The sequence below is a fragment of the Delphinus delphis genome, chromosome 13, assembly GCF_949987515.2.
Source record: "Delphinus delphis chromosome 13, mDelDel1.2, whole genome shotgun sequence".
Taxonomy (NCBI): Eukaryota; Metazoa; Chordata; class Mammalia; order Artiodactyla; family Delphinidae; genus Delphinus; species Delphinus delphis.
The window spans coordinates 69,712,078-69,730,302 of record NC_082695.1 but is presented as its reverse complement, the minus strand read 5'-3'; the positions used below and the strand labels follow the sequence as shown (position 1 = coordinate 69,730,302).

General features: G+C 36.6%; 1 protein-coding gene across 1 annotated transcript; it reads right to left on the bottom strand.

Annotated features, from left to right (window-relative positions):
- Positions 1 to 437: 437 nt before the first annotated feature.
- On the bottom strand, positions 438 to 17,315 carry LOC132435767 (dynactin-associated protein-like). The gene is made up of 3 exons (XM_060027783.1): positions 17,238 to 17,315; positions 3,531 to 3,695; positions 438 to 983 (listed from the first exon to the last, which is right to left on the bottom strand). The coding sequence occupies exons 1-3, from the start codon at positions 17,313 to 17,315 to the stop codon at positions 438 to 440; spliced, it is 789 nt and encodes a 262-aa protein (XP_059883766.1).
- Positions 17,316 to 18,225: the final 910 nt, after the last annotated feature.

Genomic DNA, 18,225 nt, shown 5'->3' with positions numbered 1-18,225 from the left:
GTTGTGGTCGTACCCTCAGTGGTAGTGCTGGCCGTTGTTGTGGTAGTTGGTTGAGTTGTGGTGGTGGCCACTGTGGTAGTCGTGGTCTCAGTAGAAGGGGGAGAATCAGTTGTGTCTGTTGTGGTTGTACCCTCAGTGGTAGTGCCGGCCATTGTTGTGGTAGTTGGTTGAGGTGTGGTGGTGGCCACTGTGGTAGTTGTAGTCTAAGTAGAAGTGGAAGAATCAGTTGTGTCTGTTGTGGTTTCAGCCTCAGTGGTAGTGCCGGCCGTTGTCATGGTAGTTGGTTGAGGTGTGGTGGTGGCCACTGTGGTAGTTGTAGTTGAAGTAGAAGTGGAAGAATCAGTTGTGTCTGTTGTGGTTTCAGCCTCAGTGGTAGTGCCGGCCGTTGTCGTGGTAGTTGGTTGAGGTGTGGTGGTGGCCACTGTGGTAGTTGTAGTCTAAGCAGGAGTGGGAGTGGAAGAATCAGTTGTGTCTGTTGCGGTTGCAGCCTCAGTGGTAGTGCCAGCCATTGTCGTGGTAGTTGGTTGAGGTGTGGTGGTGGCAACTGTGGTAGTCATAGTCTCAGTAGAAGTGGTGGAAGCAGTGGTGGCTGTTTTGGTCATACCCTCAGTTTTATCTGTGATCGTTTTTTCAGTTGAAGTGGTGTCTGTTGCAATTGTGGTTTCTGTGGAATCAGTGGTTGGTATACTTGTAGGTTCCGTTGAAGTGTGCTCAGTGATGGTAGTCATGGTACTGGATGTTGTGGTAGAATCTGTTGTGCTAGTGGCAACTGTAGTTTTGGAACTATCAGATGAGCTTGTTTCAGTCAATGAGATTGTCCCCTGGTTTTGAGTAAGTTGTATAAAAATGGGGGCATTATTATTTTTCCCATTATACACCAGAGACACTATGAGTACTCCAATTGCCACTGTTATCACAGAAGCTAAGAGACAAGCCAGGAATATCTTCCACAGAGACCAGCCACTAAACAAATTTCGTGTCACCTGAAAAGGATTTAAATATAATTACTGAAGTTGAAACCAAATGTTGCAAGAAAAATGTCATTTATAATCTTTTTATATATAGATTACTTCAGTGGAAGAATGTATAAACATAAAAAATACCTTAATAGCCTGTAGTAATAAATATTGGCTCAAGTTTAATGTTTCATTTGGGAAAGGCTTGTTCTTTGTAATAGGAATAAAGGAATATCCACTGATCTGTCTGCTTTCTTTTCATATGTATTTAAAGCTAAAAGAAATACTAAATGTCATCTTAGAAACTGTTTATTCCTCCCACCATCAAATGAAGTATCTACACATGTGTGTCTGACTGCTGCATACAGAGATTTGAGGGACCCAAAATATCACCTGATAAAATCTTCTCCCTTCATTGGCCTATCAACTGTCAGATTTGTGTCTGCTTTATAGCCTTCCATTTTAAATGCATTAATTAATGGCCTGTCAAATATTCTAGCTAGGTGTTCATACAGGTTAGTAATGGCAGCATGAAAATCAGAGTTGAATACATTTGTTGAAATCCATCTTGTGCTGCCACCAGCTATTTTCACTGTGTAAGATGTTAACCTCTTTGATCTTATTTTTTCATCCATAAAAATCTATAAGATTAGAATAGGGATTAATGTCAGTAATATTACTTTGTAATATCTCTCTAATCTGTTATTGTAGAGGAAACATTGCATAGTATAAAACATGTAAGCCTTGAGACAAGAGAGTCTTAAATTTGAATTCCATACCATTAATATTCTGAGCAAGTTTCTTAACTTGCCTAATTCTCAACTTGCCATGTATCAAAAGTGGGGATAATAATATCTACCTCCAAATGTTATTGAGAAAATTAGAATAAGAAACATCCTTCAAATTAGATTTTTGCAGAAGGCGGGGCTTTATAGTAATTAAGGGCATAGCCATTGGAATCTAACAGATTTAGGTTTAAATTTTAAATCCACCTTTTACTAGATAGATGGTGGTATGTGGAAATTTGCCATGTCTTGCAAAGCCTCAATTCCCTTGCATGGATAATATCACCTATTTAATAAAGCTAAACAGTAAATAAGGAAACAGTATGAATAACGTTGTCCTAGCACTTTCTAAGTACTCAAAAAACATTTGATTTCACTAATTAGCTCATTCTTATCTATTTTCTTATGACTGAAAACAATCACTAAAGGAAACAAAGAGCACATATGTCATTGGAGCATGTAGGGTAACTCTTCAATTTTCCAAAATAGTGGACACTGTCTCAGACAATAAACCACAATTTGGGTGTTGAGAGTGACACCCACTAGGCAATCACAAGCAGTTCAAGGGCATTGGGTACCAAGGCTAAGGGAATTTGTGGCACCAACTAAGAGAGCCCAGTGACTAATGGCGCCTCCTGCCCCATGTCATCTAGGCCTTAGAAAGGAAATCAAAGCGGGAGGAGAGGAAGGACGATACTCACACCTCCGAGGAAAATTACCCTCATTTTTTGTTTGAATTTTTAAAAAGAGGAGCAAGATTAATAAAAACTCATCTTAACCTAACCTGAGACCCGTGCTCAAGTGCTATTACTGCTACTATCTAGATGTGTGAATTCTTACAAACAATCTAAACCTCCTAGACCGCGATGTTGTCCATCTGTGGCTAAGTAAAGGCATCTAAAATAACTTTCAGCTCTCTGATTGGTCTGGTTTGTTTGAGGTCATCAGAGATATATTCTCTAAATAATTCTATCAAAAGCCTTCTTCCACAGTGTTTCTTGTCATTAAGAGTTTATCCTCTCTTCTCTTATCAAAGTCTTTCCAAACTGTCTCTATAGCAGGATTAATCAGAGGAGGGGTGTAGTCCAGGGCCAGAAGAATCGAACCAAACTGCCAGGCATCAGTAGCAATCAGTCAAAATCAAGTTTTCACCTGGAGTAGGGGGTGGAATGGAGGAAGGACTCGGAGATCAGGTCTCAAGGTGAAGAAAACAGAATGATGAGAAACAGCGTAAAGAACACCGGAAATCTGCTTCCAGGCACCAAACCAAGGCAAGGCTAATTATTGTCTAAGTCAAGGTTGAAGACACACGAGGTCAGAAACAGGAGGCTAACAGAAGGCCCACAGTTATGCTCAGAAGCAGGAAGGGAAGGAGAGTGAGCCAGATCACCCACAGACTAGGGCCCCAGGGCTTTAACACGTGACTTCACCTTCCACTGAGCCAGGGTTACAATGTCATTCACTGTCAATGCATTTGCTGTCATCAGCTACTCGGTCCTCCAAAAAAAGGAACCCAAAACTTTGCTTTTTTTTTGATGCTTATATATTTTCCCTAAACTTTATAGGTGTTTTTTCTTTCCATCAAGATCATTAGCTCCTTAAATTAAGAGTCCCATAAATCTACCTCTTCTGCATTCCCTCTCAGTGATTTGACATGTTCAAAGGATGCTGTAGATTTTCAAAAGAACAATGTTAATTGATTGAATGTTTTTTCTCTAATATTAGATCAAAAACACTTCCATGTGGATTACATCATAACCCAGAGAAACAGTGTCACCCCAGACATTACCTGAAAATGTTGGGATTCTCTGTTTGGAAAGTTTGGAAGTCCAAGGGTCCCTCTGTTGATGCAGATGTCATTTAAATTGGGACCAGCATCGCCAGTTACATCAATTGATGTTGCAAACTTACAGGCTGAACTCTGAGCTTCATCATTTCCAAGGTTCGGGAATGGCTGTGTACAGAAAAGAATGGGAGAAAAATAAGATGCTATTGTATTTTGTGTCTAAAGTAATACAATTCGGACAAATATAAATTAGATTATGTCATATTATGGCTTATTTGATCAAATAAGATCATTTGAAACCTGAGGAATAAATAAATACATTTATTATATTTCTTCTCAAAATAAGAAAATCTAACTAGGTCATCATAAATTACATTTGATTATTTTATATAATTATTCACATTAAAATTCAGACATTATCTTTTACCTTCATCATATCTAAAGGATTTGTTAAATATCATTATGTGGCAAGCTGATGTAGAGAGATATTTTTAAAAGTCCCATAATAGGATGTGGAGAAAAGGGAACACTCCTACTCTGTTGGTGGGAATGTAAATTGGTGCAGCCACTGTGGAAAATAGTATGGAGGATTCTCAAAAAACTAAAAATAGAATTATCATATGACCCAGCAATTCCACTCCTGGGAATATAATTGAAAAAAACAAAAACACTAATTCAAAGAGATACGTGCACCCCAATGTTCATAGCAGCATTATTTACAATTGCCAAAGTATGGAAGCAACCTAAGTGTTCATCAACAGATGAATGGATAAAGAAGATGTGATATATATCTACAGTGGAATCCTACTCAGCCATAAAGAAGAATGAATTCTTGCCATTTGCAGCAACATGGATGGAGTTGGAGTGCATTATGCTAAGTGAAATAAGTCAGACAGAGAAAGACAAATACTGTAAAATAAAAAATACAACAAACTAGTGAATAAAACAGAAAAGAAGCAGACTCACAAATACAGAGAACAAACTATTGATTACCAGTGGGGAGAGGAAAGGGGAAGGAGGATGGGTGGGGAAAGGGTTATTATGAGAATATATAAAATCATATGTATGAAACTTCTGAAAATTGTAAAGAACTATAGGATTTAAAGAATCTTTTATTCAATAAAAAAATTACATACTTCTGTGTAATTCTACATGGCCATAAATTTGTGTGCTTCAGCTAGTATGGAATAATAAATTTCTTTCCAGAAAAATTTTTTTTTAATAAAATAGAATTTAAAAGTCCCAAAATGAAAATTCTAGAGACTTCAAGGCTTATAAAGAACAACACTTTGTGGTCTTATTCATAATGAGAAAATCAAATCTAAAGAGGTGAAGTGAGAGTCTAGGTATAGTAAATTGCAATAGGACACTTCTCCCACTGCAGTCAATCAATCAAACAATCAATAAAATTGAAGGGCTTTCAAAGAAGTGAAAATCAGATTACTTAAAATTTAGAGGAAGAAAGAGCTTTTCCAAAGTGATCTAATAATCATAGGCCATTTTATTTTCTGGGAGCATTTGTTGATTCTGAGTATGAGCTGAGGTTCTGACTAACAAAAGAGTCAGCAAAACTTTTGCTGTTCATGTGAGTCTGGCATAACAGACTGGAAAATAGGGGATCCCCAAACACAAGGCCTTTGTAATGTTCTGGAATAGCTCAGGAGGCTGGAAGTCAGGATGGAAAGGCAGAGTAAAGTCTTCGGCAGTATCATAGTGATTAGGAGATAAAATCCTGCTATCAGAAAGGGACTTAAACACAAGACTGGTTTCCCCCTAAGGACATTTGCCATACTTTGAGGCTGCCTGGCATAGGATGTTAAAGAGCTGACCTTGAAATCTCTGAAGGTCAATCTCTGAAGAATATACATACAAACATTATAAACAAAATAATAGTAAATTAAATCCAAAAATATATCAAAATGGTAAAAACTCATAACCAAGAGAGGTCTACCCAGCTACCTAAACTAACTTAGAATGAAAGTTAGTTTAACATTCAAAACAGCTAATATAATTCACCACATTAACAGAAATAAAGGAGAAAAACACATGTGAATATATCAAAAAAATGCAGAAAGACTTCTGGCAAAATTCAACAACCATCTGTGATAAAATTTCTGAGCAAACTAGTAATAGAAGAGATTTTCCATAATCTGATAAAGGATAGCTCCATAAAACCTAAGCTAACATCATAATTAATGGTGAAATATTTCATGTTTCCCCCTGAATTTGGGAACAACACAAAATGTTCACTTTCACCACTTCCATTCAACATTACATTGGAGGTTGTAGCCAGTGCATTGTTAGAAAAACAAAAATAAAGTTATAAAATATGAAAAAACAAAGACATGATTGGGTTTATAGAAAATCCAAAAGAGGGTCCAAGATGGCAGAGAAGAAGGACGTGCTCTCACTCCCTCTTGAGAGAACACCAGAATCACAACTAACTGCTGAACAATCATCGACAGGAACACACTGGAACTCACCAAAAAAGATACCCCACATCCAAAGACAAAGGAGAAGCAACAGTGAGATGGTAGGAGGGGTGCAATCATAATAAAATCAAATCCCATACTGCTGGGTGGGTGACTCACAAACTAAAGAACACTTATACCACAGAAGTCCACCCACTGGATTAAAGTTTTGAGCCCCACGTCAGGCTTCCAAACATGGGGGTCTGGTAACGGGAGTAGGAATTCCTAGAGAATCAGACTTTGAAGGCTAGTGGAATTTGATTGCAGGACTTTGACAGGACAGGGGGAAACAGACTCCACTCCTGGAGGGCACACACAAAGTAGTGTGCGCATCGGGACCCAGGGGAAGGAGCAGTGACCCCAGGGGAGACTGAACCAGACCTACCTGCTAGTGTTGGAGGATGTTCTGCAGAGGCAGTGGTGGCTCTGTCTCACCGTGAGGACAAGAACACTGGCAGCAGAGCAGAAGTTCTGGGAAGTATTCCTTGCTGTAAGCCCTCCCAGACTCCGCCATTAGCAACACCAAAGAGCCCAGGTAGGCTCCCATGTTGGGTTGCCTCAGGCCAAACCACCAACAGGGAGGGGACACAGCCCCAGCCAACAGCAGTCAAGTGGATTAAAGTTTTACCCAACTCTGCCCACCAGAGCAACAGTCAGCTCTACCCACCACCAGTCCCTCCCATCACAAAACTTGCACAAGCCTCTTAGATAAACTCATCCCCCAGAGGGCAGACAACAGAAGCAAGAAGAACTACAATCCTGCAGCCTGTGGAACAAAAAACACGTTCACAGAAAAATAGAAAAGATGAAAAGGCAGAGGGTTATGTACCAGATGAAGGAACAAGATAAAACCCCCGAAAAACAACTAAACAATGTGGAGATAGGCAACCTTCCAGAAAAAGAATTCAGAATAATGACAGTGGAGATGATCCAGGACCTCGGGAAAAGAATGGAGGCAAAGATCGAGAAGATGCAAGAAATGTTTAACAAAGATCTAGAAGAATTAAACAACAAACAAACAGAGTTGAACAATACAATAACTGAAATGAAAAATACACTAGAAGGAATCAATAGCAGAATAACTGAGGCAGAAGAACGGAAAAGTCACCTGGAAGACAGAATGGTGGAATTCACTGCTGTGGAACAGAATAAAGAAAAAAAAAAAGAAAAGAAATGAAGACAACCTAAGAGACCTCTGGGACAACATTAAATGCAACAACGTTCACACTATAGGGTCCCAGAAGGAGAAGAGAGAAAGGACCCAAGAAAATATTTGAAGAGATTATAGTCAAAAACTTCCCTAACATGGGAAAGGAAATGGCCACCCAAGTCCAGGAAGCACAGAGAGTCCCATACAGCATAAACCAAAGGAGAAACACACTGAGACACATAGTAATCAAATTGGAAAAAATTAAAGACAAAGAAAAATTATTGAAAGCAGCAAGGGAAAAATGACAAATAATACACAAGGAAACTCTGATAAGGTTAACAGCTGATTTCTCAGCAAAACACTACAAGCCAGAAGGGAGTGGCATCATACACTTAAAGTGATGAAAGGGAAGAACCTACAACCAAGATTACTCTACCAAGCAAAGATCTCATTCAGATTCAATGGAGAAATCAAAAGCTTTACAGACAAGCAAAAGCTAAGAGAATTCAGCATCACCAAACCAGATCTACAACAAATGTGAAAGGAACTACTCTAAGTGGGAAATAAAAGAGAAGAAAAGGACCTACAAAAACAAACCCAAAACCATTAAGAAAATGGTCATAGGAAAATACATATGGATAATTACCTTAAACGTGAAGGGATTAAATGCTCCAACCAAAAGACACAGGCTTGCTGAATGGATGCAAAAACAAGACCCATATATATGCTGTCTACAAGAGACCCAATTCAGACCTAGGGACACATACAGACCGAAAGTGAGGGGATGGAAAAAGATATTCCCTGCAAATGGAAATCAAAAGAAACCTGGAGTAGCAATACTCATATCAGATAAACTAGACTTTAAAATAAAGAATGTTACTAGAGACAAGGAAGGACACTACATAATGATCAAGGGATCAATCCAAGAAGAAGATATAATTATAAATATATATGCACCCAATATAGGAGCACCTCAATACATAAGGCAACTGCCAACAGCTATAAAAGAGGAAATTGACAGTAACACAATAATAGTGGGGGATTTAACACCTCACTTACACCAATGGACAGATCATACAAACAGAAAATTAATAAGGAAACACAAGCTTCAAATGACACAATACACCAGATAGATTTAATTGATATTCATAGGACATTCCATCCAAAAACAGCAGATTACACTTTCTTCTCAAGTGCACATGGAATATTCTCCAGCATAGATCATATCTTGGATCACAAATCAAGACTCAGGAAACTTAAGAAAATTGAAATCATATCAAGCATCTTTTCTGACCACAACGCTATGAGATTAGAAATCAATTACAGGAAAAAAAAAAACGTAAAAAACACAAACATATGGAGGCTAAACAAAACATTACTAAATAACCAAGAGATCACTGAAAAAATCAAAGAGAAAATCAAAAAATACCTAGTAACAAATGACAATGAAAACACAATGATCCAAAACCTATGGGATGCAGCAAAAGCAGTTCTAAGAGGGAAGTTTATAGCAATACAAGCCTATCTCAAGAAACATCTCAAATAAACAATCTAACCTTACACCTAAAGGAACTAGAGAAAGAAGAATAAGCAAAACCCAGAGTTAGCAGAAGGAAAGAACTCATAAAGATCAGAGCAGAAATAAATGAAATAGAAACAAAGAAAACAATAGCAAAGATCAAGAAAACTAAAAGATGGTTCTTTGAGAAGATAAACAAAATTGAGAAACCATTAGCCAGACTCATCAAGAAAAAGAGGGAGAGGACTCAAATAAATAAAATTAGAAATGAAAAAGGAGATGTTACAACAGACACCACAGAAATACAAAGCATCCTAAGAGACTACTACAAGAAACTCTATGCCAATAAAATGGACAACCTGGAAAAAATAGACAAATTCTTACAAAGGTATAACCTACCAAGACTGAACCAGGAAGAAACAGAAAATATGAACAGACCAATCACAAGTAATGAAATTGAAACTGTGATTAAAATCTTCCAACAAACAAAAGACCAGGAACAGATGGCTTCACAGGTGAATTCTATCAAACACTTAGAGAAGAGCTAACACCCATCCTTCTCAAACTCTTCCAAAAAATTGCAGAGGGGGGAATACTCTCAAACTCATTCTATGAGGCCACTATCACCCTGATAACAAAACCAGACAAAGATACTACATAAAAAGAAAATTATAGACCAGTATCACTGATGAATATAGATGCAAAAGTCCTCAACAAAGTACTAGCAAACAGAATGCAACAACACATTAAAAGGATCATACACAATGATCAAGTGAGATTTATCCCAGGGATGCAAGGATTCTTCAATGTACACAAATCAATCAATGTGATAACACCATATTAACACATTGAAGAAGAAAAACCATATGATCATCTCAATAGATGCAGAAAAAGCTTTTGACAAAGTTAAACACCCATTTATGACAAAAAGTCTCCAGAAAGTGGGCACAGAGGGAACCTACCTCAACATAATAAAGGCCATATATGACAAACCCACAGCAAACATCATTCTCAATGGTGAAAAATTGAAAGCATTTCCTCTAAGATCAGGAACAATAAAAGGAAGTCCACTCTCACGACTATTATTCAACATAGTTTTGGAAGTCCTAGCCATGGCAATCAGAGAAAAAGGAATAAAAGGAATAGAAATTGGAAAAGAAGAAGTAAAACTGTCACTGTTTGCAGATGACATGATACTATACATAGAGAATCCTAAAGATGCCACCAGAAAACTATTAGAGCTAATCAATGAATTTGGTAGAGTTGCAGGATACAAAATTAATGCACAGAAATCTCTTGCATTCCTATACACTAATGATGAAAAATATGAAAGAGAAATTAAGGAAATACTCCCATTTACCACTGCAACAAAAAGAATAAAATACCTAGGAATAAACCTACCTAGGGAGACAAAAGCTCTGTATGCAGAAAACTGTAAGACACTGATGAAAGAAATTAAAGATTATACCAACAGATGCAGAGATATACCATGTTCTTGTATTGGAAGAATCAACGTTGTGGAAATGACTATACTACCCAAAGCAATCTACAGATTCAATGCAATCCCCATCAAATTACCAATGGCAGTTTATACGGAACTAGAACAAAAAATTTTAAATTTGTATGGAGATAAAAAAGACCCCAAATAGCTAGAGCAGTCTTGAGGGAAAAAAACGGACCTGGAGGAATCAGACTCCTTCACTTCAGACTATACTACAAAGCTACAGTAATCAAGACAATATGGTACTGGCACAAAAACAGAAACATAGATCAATGGAAAAAGATAGAAAGCCGGAGATAAATGCACGCACCTATGGTCAACTAATCTATGACAAAGGAGGCAAGGACATATAATGGAGAAAAGACGGTCTCTTCAATAAGTGGTGCTGGGAAAACTGGACAGCTACATGTAAAAGAATAAAATTAGAACACTACCTAACACCATACACAAAAATAAACTCAAACTGGATTAGAGACCTAACTGTAAGACTGGACACTATAAAACTCTTGGAGGAAAACATAGGAAGAACACTCTTTGACATAAATCACAACAAGATCTTTTTTGACCCATCTCCTAGAGTAATGGAAATAAAAACAAAAATAAACAAATGGGACCTAATGAAACTTAAAAGCTTTCGCACAGCAAAGGAAAGCATAAACAAGACGAAAAGAAAACCCTCAAAATGGGAGAAAATATTTGCAAATGAATCAATGGAGAAAGGATTAATCTCCAAAATATATAAAGAGCTCATGCAGGTCAATATTAAAGAAACAAACAACCCAATCCAAAATGGGCAGAAGACTTAAATAGACATTTTCCAAAGAAGACATACAGATGGCCAGGAAGCACATGAAAAGCTGCTCAACATCACTAATTATTAGAGAAATGCAAATCAAAACTACAGTGAGGTATCACCTCACACCAGTCAGAATGGGCATCATCAGAAAATCTACAAACAACGAATGCTGGAGAGGGTGTGGAGAAAAGGGAACCCTCTTGCACTGTTGGTGGGAATGTAAACTGATACAGCCACTATGGAGAACAGTATGGAAGTTCCTTAAAAAACTAAAAATAGATTTACCATATGACCCACCAATCCCACTACTGGGCATATACCCAGAGAAAACCATAATTCAGTAAGACACATGCATCCCATTTTTCATTGCAGCACTATTTACAATAGCCAGGTCATGGAAGCAACCTAAATGCCCATCGACAGAGGAATGGATAAAGAAGATGTGGTACATATATACAATGGAATATTACTCGGCCATAAAAAGGAACGAAATTGGGTCATTTGTAGAGACGTGGATGCATCTAGAGACTGTCATACAGAGTGAAGTAAGTCAGAAAGAGAAAAACAAATATTGTATATTAACGCATATATGTGGAAACTGGAAAAATGGTACAGATGAACCGGTTTTCAGGGCAGAAATTGAGACACAGATGTAGAGAACAAACGTATGGACACCAAGGGGGGAAAGCGGTGGCGTGGTGGGGGCGGTGTGATGAATTGGGAGATTGGAATTGACATGTATACACTAATATGTATTAAATGGATAACTAATAAGAACCTGCTGTATAGAAAAATAAATTAATATTCAAAAATTCAAAAAAAATCCAAAAGAATCTATAGACAGAACGTTAGAATAAGTGAATTAATGAGATCACTGAATACAGATAAATATAAAAAAATTTAAAAAGTTGGAGCTATCAGTATGAATTCATGTTTAGCTTAATATAAATGCAGATGATTGCATATAGAAATATTTATAGATGCATGTGTATACACTGGTTAATATACACACATATTTCCTTGCTTTGTCAGCTGAGAGGACCTAGAAGCAACAACACACTAGCAGGAACAAGTACCCAGACATTGGTTTCTGATACCATTCTCTAGCGAAAGGAACCAAGGATCCTTGGAGAAATGGCTGATTATAGGGCTGGGTGTGGAAATATACAAGATGAGCCTGGAGCATCTTGTAGCACCAGAGATTAAGGAAATACTCCATGCTTCACCAAAAAAAAAATAATAATAATAACAATGATAGAGGTATGTCAGTATGTCAAAGTGACACAGGAACCAGCTGAAAGAGCTCTCGATAGCCAAATCTATAACAATTGGAGCAAAAAACTTAAAGTGGTATTGGATTATAACCCAAAGTATAAAATAAACATCTGGGAGTCAATACTGATATAAATGATTGAACAAATAAGTGAATGAGGAGGAAGAGGTAAATCTCCTATGCAGAAGAATCCCAGATGATTGACATAGATACTACACTCTCACGGAACATAACTCCCCACTCTTTAAGAGTGGGCTAAGCACAGCAACTTCCAAAGAATATAGTTTGGAAAGGGACGAGTGGAGAACAACTTTAAGAACCTTGTTAAGTATTACCTCATCCAGGTGATCAAAGTCAACATCAACAACAATAAATCATGTTAATAATAGGTACTGTTGGGCTTCCCTGGTGGCGCAGTGGTTGAGAGTCCGCCTGCCGATGCAGCGGACGCGGGTTCGTGCCCCGGTCCGGGAAGATCCCACATGCCGCGGAGCGGCTGGGCCTGTGAGCCGTGGCCGCTGAGCCTGCGCGTCGGGAGCCTGTGCTCCGCAACGGGAGAGGCCACAGCAGTGAGAGGCCCGTGTACCGCAATAAATAAATAAATAAATTATAATAGGTACTGTTGATCTGATGTGATGAGAATGGCACTTTGCTTCCATGGTCTTCCCTAAAAGGAAAAGAAACAAACAAAACAAAACAAAAAAATACAGAGCCCCAGGCTAATGATAAAAAAAAATCAGACAAATTCCTATTGAGGGAAATTCTACCAAATATCTGACTAGTATTTGTCAAAACTATCAAGGTCATCAAAACCAAGGAAAGTCTGAGAAACTGTCACAGCCAATAGAAGCCTAAGGAGTCATGATGGCTAAACCTAATTTGGTAGCTGTGATGGGATCCTGGAACAGAAAAGGGGCAGTAAGTAAAAACTAAAAAGTCTGAATAAAGTATGGACTTTTTAAAACAATAATATATCAACCTTGGTTCATTAATTGTAACAAAGGTACCATATTAATGTAAGATGTTAATATATGGGAAACTGTTGAGGTAAATAGATGAAGGAGATTAAGAGGTACAAAATTCCAGTTGCAAAATAAATGAGTCACAGGAATGAAATGTGCAGTCATTAACTATATAATATCTTTGTATGGTAACATCATAACTACAGTTACCGTGGTGATCATTTTGAAACGTATAGCAACATCAAATCACTATGTTGTATAACAGAAAGTAATATAGTGCTGTAGGTCAATTAAATTTCAAAAACAAACAAACAAACTCATAGAAAAAGAGATCAGATTTGTGGTTATCAGAGGTGGGGTCCATGGAGGCAAGGGGTAATTGGATGAAGGCAATCAAAAGGAAGAAACTTCCAGTTATAAGATAGAGGAGTACTAGGGATGTAATGTGCAACATGATACATATAATTAACATTGCTGCATGTTATATATGAAAGTTAAGAAAGTAAATCCTGAGATCTTATCACAAAAAATTCTATTTAATTTTGTATCTATATGAGATTACGAATGTTCACTAAACTTATTGTGATAATCATTTAATAATGTATGTAAGTAAAATCATGCCATACAACTACACACAAAATTTATGCCATACAACTTAAATTTATACAGTGCTATATGTCAATTATATCCCAATAAAGCTGGAAGAAAAAATAGAGGAAATTAGGTTCTAGGTATATGGGAATTCTCTGTACTATGTTTGCAGTTTTCTATAAGACTACAACTATTTTTAAAAATAAAGGTTTTCAAAACAATAACAAAGTTACATTTTTCAGGTTCTACTGCCCAGGATTTCTAAGTCTAATAAGACCAGTAGCCATCTGTCCACAACCTACTAACTGAAATTCCTCATACCAGAATGGGTCTTGTAGCCTTAACATTATTAATGCCATCCTCATTTTTCAACAGAACTAGGCAGTCCATGAAAGACCTATGGAAGACAAGTCATTTAGTAATCTCTCAACACGCATTTCCTAGTTTCTATTTGATTTTTCTACTCTTACAGATCTTATGCTCCATTGGTGAAGCACAAGAGGCTTGTTTGAATTCGATAAAATATGTGCAGATAAATATGATAAGGATTAGAAGCTGGAAAATGTTTGGGTACAAACATATTCACCATAGTCTTTATGGGGTGGGTAGCACAAAGGAGGAAGGGAAGGGTGTTGGGAAGATATAAACAAAAGATTTCACAAACTTGCAACAAGTAGTTATCTAATACATAGAATAATGAATGTAGACAATATTCTTGTACTATAGTTATGTAATGTGATAAATATTGCTACAGCTAATCATATTACAATATATAATAACATCAAAGTAGCACATTGTACACCTTAAATTTACAATGTTATGTGTCAAATATATCCAATAAAAAACTAAAAAACAAAGACTTCAACTATATCTGTAATGGTTTATTTCTTAAACTTGGTGTTTGGTACATACATGCCTATTACATTATTCTTGAAGTCTTTTAAATACATGTTGAATTTTTTAAAGTAAATGAATTAAAAGGATGGGTTCAAATATGAAAGGTTTTGGTGGTTAGGTTTTTCTTGAAGTCAGTCTAAGACATTTCCTCAACAGCACCATCTATAACATTTTATAAACTTACTATGTTAAAATATATTAGCTCTATTTATTTGAATAAATGTTATTTTCTAACAATAGAAGATTATTTCTTCAACTAAAAAAAAAAAAAGGAGAGACAGAGAAATAACTCCAGATACAGTTTTAAGAAAAAGATAGAGAGCAATCTGTGTTATATTCTTACGGGAGTGTAAATTGTTATGTATAAATTTGTTATAGCTCAAAAACATTATAGAATTATCTAATTTTTACTCATAGGACAGCAAGAGCATTATTTAAATGTACTCTCTCAACTACATTGATTAAATAACCAATCCTAAATGGTTATTAAAAATGCTATTGACATTGCTGGCTCAATCTCGAATTTCTATTAAAACAATCAAGCTACATATGTGTGCAGACGGTAGCCACTGAGCAACTATAACTAAGAATAAAAGAGAGTATAAATATGATTAAATATAGTCAAGAAGGAATACACTCAGGCAAAAAAAAATTAGTCAAGTTCTGTTTTTCTAAAGGTGTAATATCACGCCAAAGAAGTAAAGAGAATAGCTATGCAGTGATACCAAATAAAAGAAGATATAATACACACACGCACTTTAAGAATTTCCATCTGTTTTTAAATAGGTAGCTTTGAGAAAATCACACATTTATATTTTATAAAAGCTTTGTGTTTCTTTGTATTATTACTATCGTTATTCTTCAGCTATCCAGTTCGTTTATGGCTGATGAACTTGAATATTTTTCTGAACTTTCGTAATTAAATAAAAATTCACTGGCAAGACCAACTTACCAGAATTAAAAATATTTAAGGGAAGAAAGATGGTGAGTGATTGCACTGAGAGCACAGTAGTCTCTAAAGTTAAAATTTTGAGAAGTTGGGGGGCTATGAATTATAGTTAATTAGCTCTTGGTAGAAGCCAATAATCTCCATTACATACACCCAATATGCACTAGCTATGTTCATAGAATAAAATTTTAAATTCTATGCTCATAACTTAAGAGATTACCATTTCATGTTTCCTAAGAGGGGAAAACAAACTCCTAAATTTCTCTTTTTTACGTAGACTTCAACTGCTACTATAATCCACTGGTGAAAATGGCCATCAATTAAAAAGAAATTTCTGTACGATTATATCCAAATATCCAGATGTAAAGTGAGATAGTCAGTGATGAAGATACATGCCCTTTATTTGAAAACTCTCATTATTATCTAGGGAAATCTTCAAGATGAATAATTCCTTAGTAAAGGGACCTTTTTATCTGAGTATCTTGACACTGTGAAGACCTAATGACATAGCTGCAAGGCTAGAAGAACCATAAAGAACATCTTTAGGGGAAAGGAGTGCTGATCTAGAATCAAGAGAACAATTTCTCTGCCTTGTACCTTCCTTGTTAGTGCAGGGGACAAAAATATTTTTCCTCACAGAATGTAACTGTCCATTCAAACTTATACTGATTTCATTCAACACATTTCCACGTTTCCAGTATCAAGGGCTCTAGTCAGAGACAAAGTTACATAAAAGGCAATCCCAAAACACACAGCACTAAATTATTTCTTCTAAAAACATAAGCAATAGTCAAATAATATTGTATATAATTGAACTCTAATATTCCCTTGAATACAATTCTTTACTAAAAAAGGAACTCGTATGTAGTTAAGCAGAGGCTAATCTAAAAGACTTGCTAGATAATTTGCTTCCTAGGTCTAGAATTCACTTACAAGATGATGTTCTGACGTTCAAAAACGTATGAAATCTTTGAGTTCTGACAAATCTACACATTACACTAAAATCCAGGCAATTAACACAAAAATCTATATATCACATTTTAAAAACATAAATTGTTAATGCAATCAACCACAGATTTGTCATCTTATACTCTAATTATGGTAACTGTAGAGAATTATTTGAACAGCTTATTAAATTGTTACTCCCCAAATTGCTAATATCTTAGATTACTGAGTATTAAAATAAATTTATTAATAATGCATATATTGATATACAGAAAAAAATACAAGTTTTCTAATTAACAAGTAGTCATAGAATAGCTAAAAATTGTCTTTCATGTAGAATTCTGATTAAAAATTGCTTTTTGGGGGCCTCCCTGGTGGCGCAGTGGTTGAGAGTCCGCCTGCCGATGCAGGGGATGCAGGTTCGTGCCCCGGTCTGGGAGGATCCCACATGCCGCGGAGCAGCTGGGCGCCATGGCCGCTGAGCCTGCGCGCCCAGAGCCTGTGCTCCGCAACGGGAGAGGCCACAGCAGTGAGAGGCCCGCGTACCACACACACACACACAAAAATTGCTTTTTGGGAAGAACCATGTTGTAATAAAAAAAAAAATCAGAGTTGTATTATTATTGAAAACAAGACTCTGAACTATCAGAACATACCACGGTGGTGCCACCAATATTCATCGGCTGGTTTCCAGACTGTTCCATCACTACGTATTTCCCACATTTTCTGTCCATTCTTGAAGCACAAGCTTAACTCCAGAAATGTTCTTCAGCCTGTTCATTGCTCTTTATACCTGCAAACTTGAGAGATAATTGAGTTGATTAATATCCACTATGAGACATCACTGCTAGTGTGGATTAGACTAAATAATAATTATTCTTTATGTGGGATCCACCTTAGAGGAAGAAGTGGGTGTTAAGAAATTACATGAGGATATAAGAAAACCAATCCCACCTCTGTGATGACACCCTCAATACTATGCCACCAGGCAGCTTCCTGGTAGAATGAAACTGCAATTATACAATTCTTCCTTCTCTCTCCTATCACATCATTTCACAGAACTCTTCCTTCTGACTTCAGGAACAGCTCAAGATAGAATTCTGAAATACGTGAATGTTGCTGTTGCTTCTTTTCCAAATAGACAGGAACATCTTTCCGCTCTTACTGGCAACAACCTTTAGGCACACATGACCCTCTGCTCATCAAGTCTTGACCTTCTTGGGTTCCTCCTCACCTTTAAAACTTTTCCAATCTACTATTTTTCTCTGCTTCTAGAAAATGTTAATCTAACTGGATTTATACTTCTGGAAAAAAATAATACAACTTGGCTTACATGTCTCCAAGCCCGAGACTGATACAGACGGTTAATCTGATAAACAAATCTCTGTGAATATATTCACCAAGATCCCCTTCTCTTCGTTTTTTGTGAGATCTATTTGGCATAGTTACCCAGAAGATTACTTCTGATTTTGCTTACAGTTTAGTAACAAGACACTTGGGCAGGTGGGGCTTTTCTAACTTCTGAAAATTATACTCAAAAGCAAAGGACTTTTTTCTTATCTGTAGATATATCTTTGGAGGGATCTAAAAGAAAATTGACAAGAGTTAAGAAATCATTTTTTTTAAGGAATCATTTTTAACCTC

What these genes read in the sequence shown, in the direction of transcription:
- LOC132435767 (XM_060027783.1), bottom strand. Translation starts at nt 17,315, where the DNA reads ATGGACAGAAAATGTGGGAAATACGTAGTGATGGAACAGTCTGGAAAC. An exon ending in ATATTGGTGGCACCACCGTG is followed by an intron (nt 3,696 to 17,237) that starts GTATGTTCTGAT and finishes TTCTGTACACAG; the next exon opens with CCATTCCCGAACCTTGGAAA. An exon ending in GAGAATCCCAACATTTTCAG is followed by an intron (nt 984 to 3,530) that starts GTAATGTCTGGG and finishes AATCCTTTTCAG; the next exon opens with GTGACACGAAATTTGTTTAG.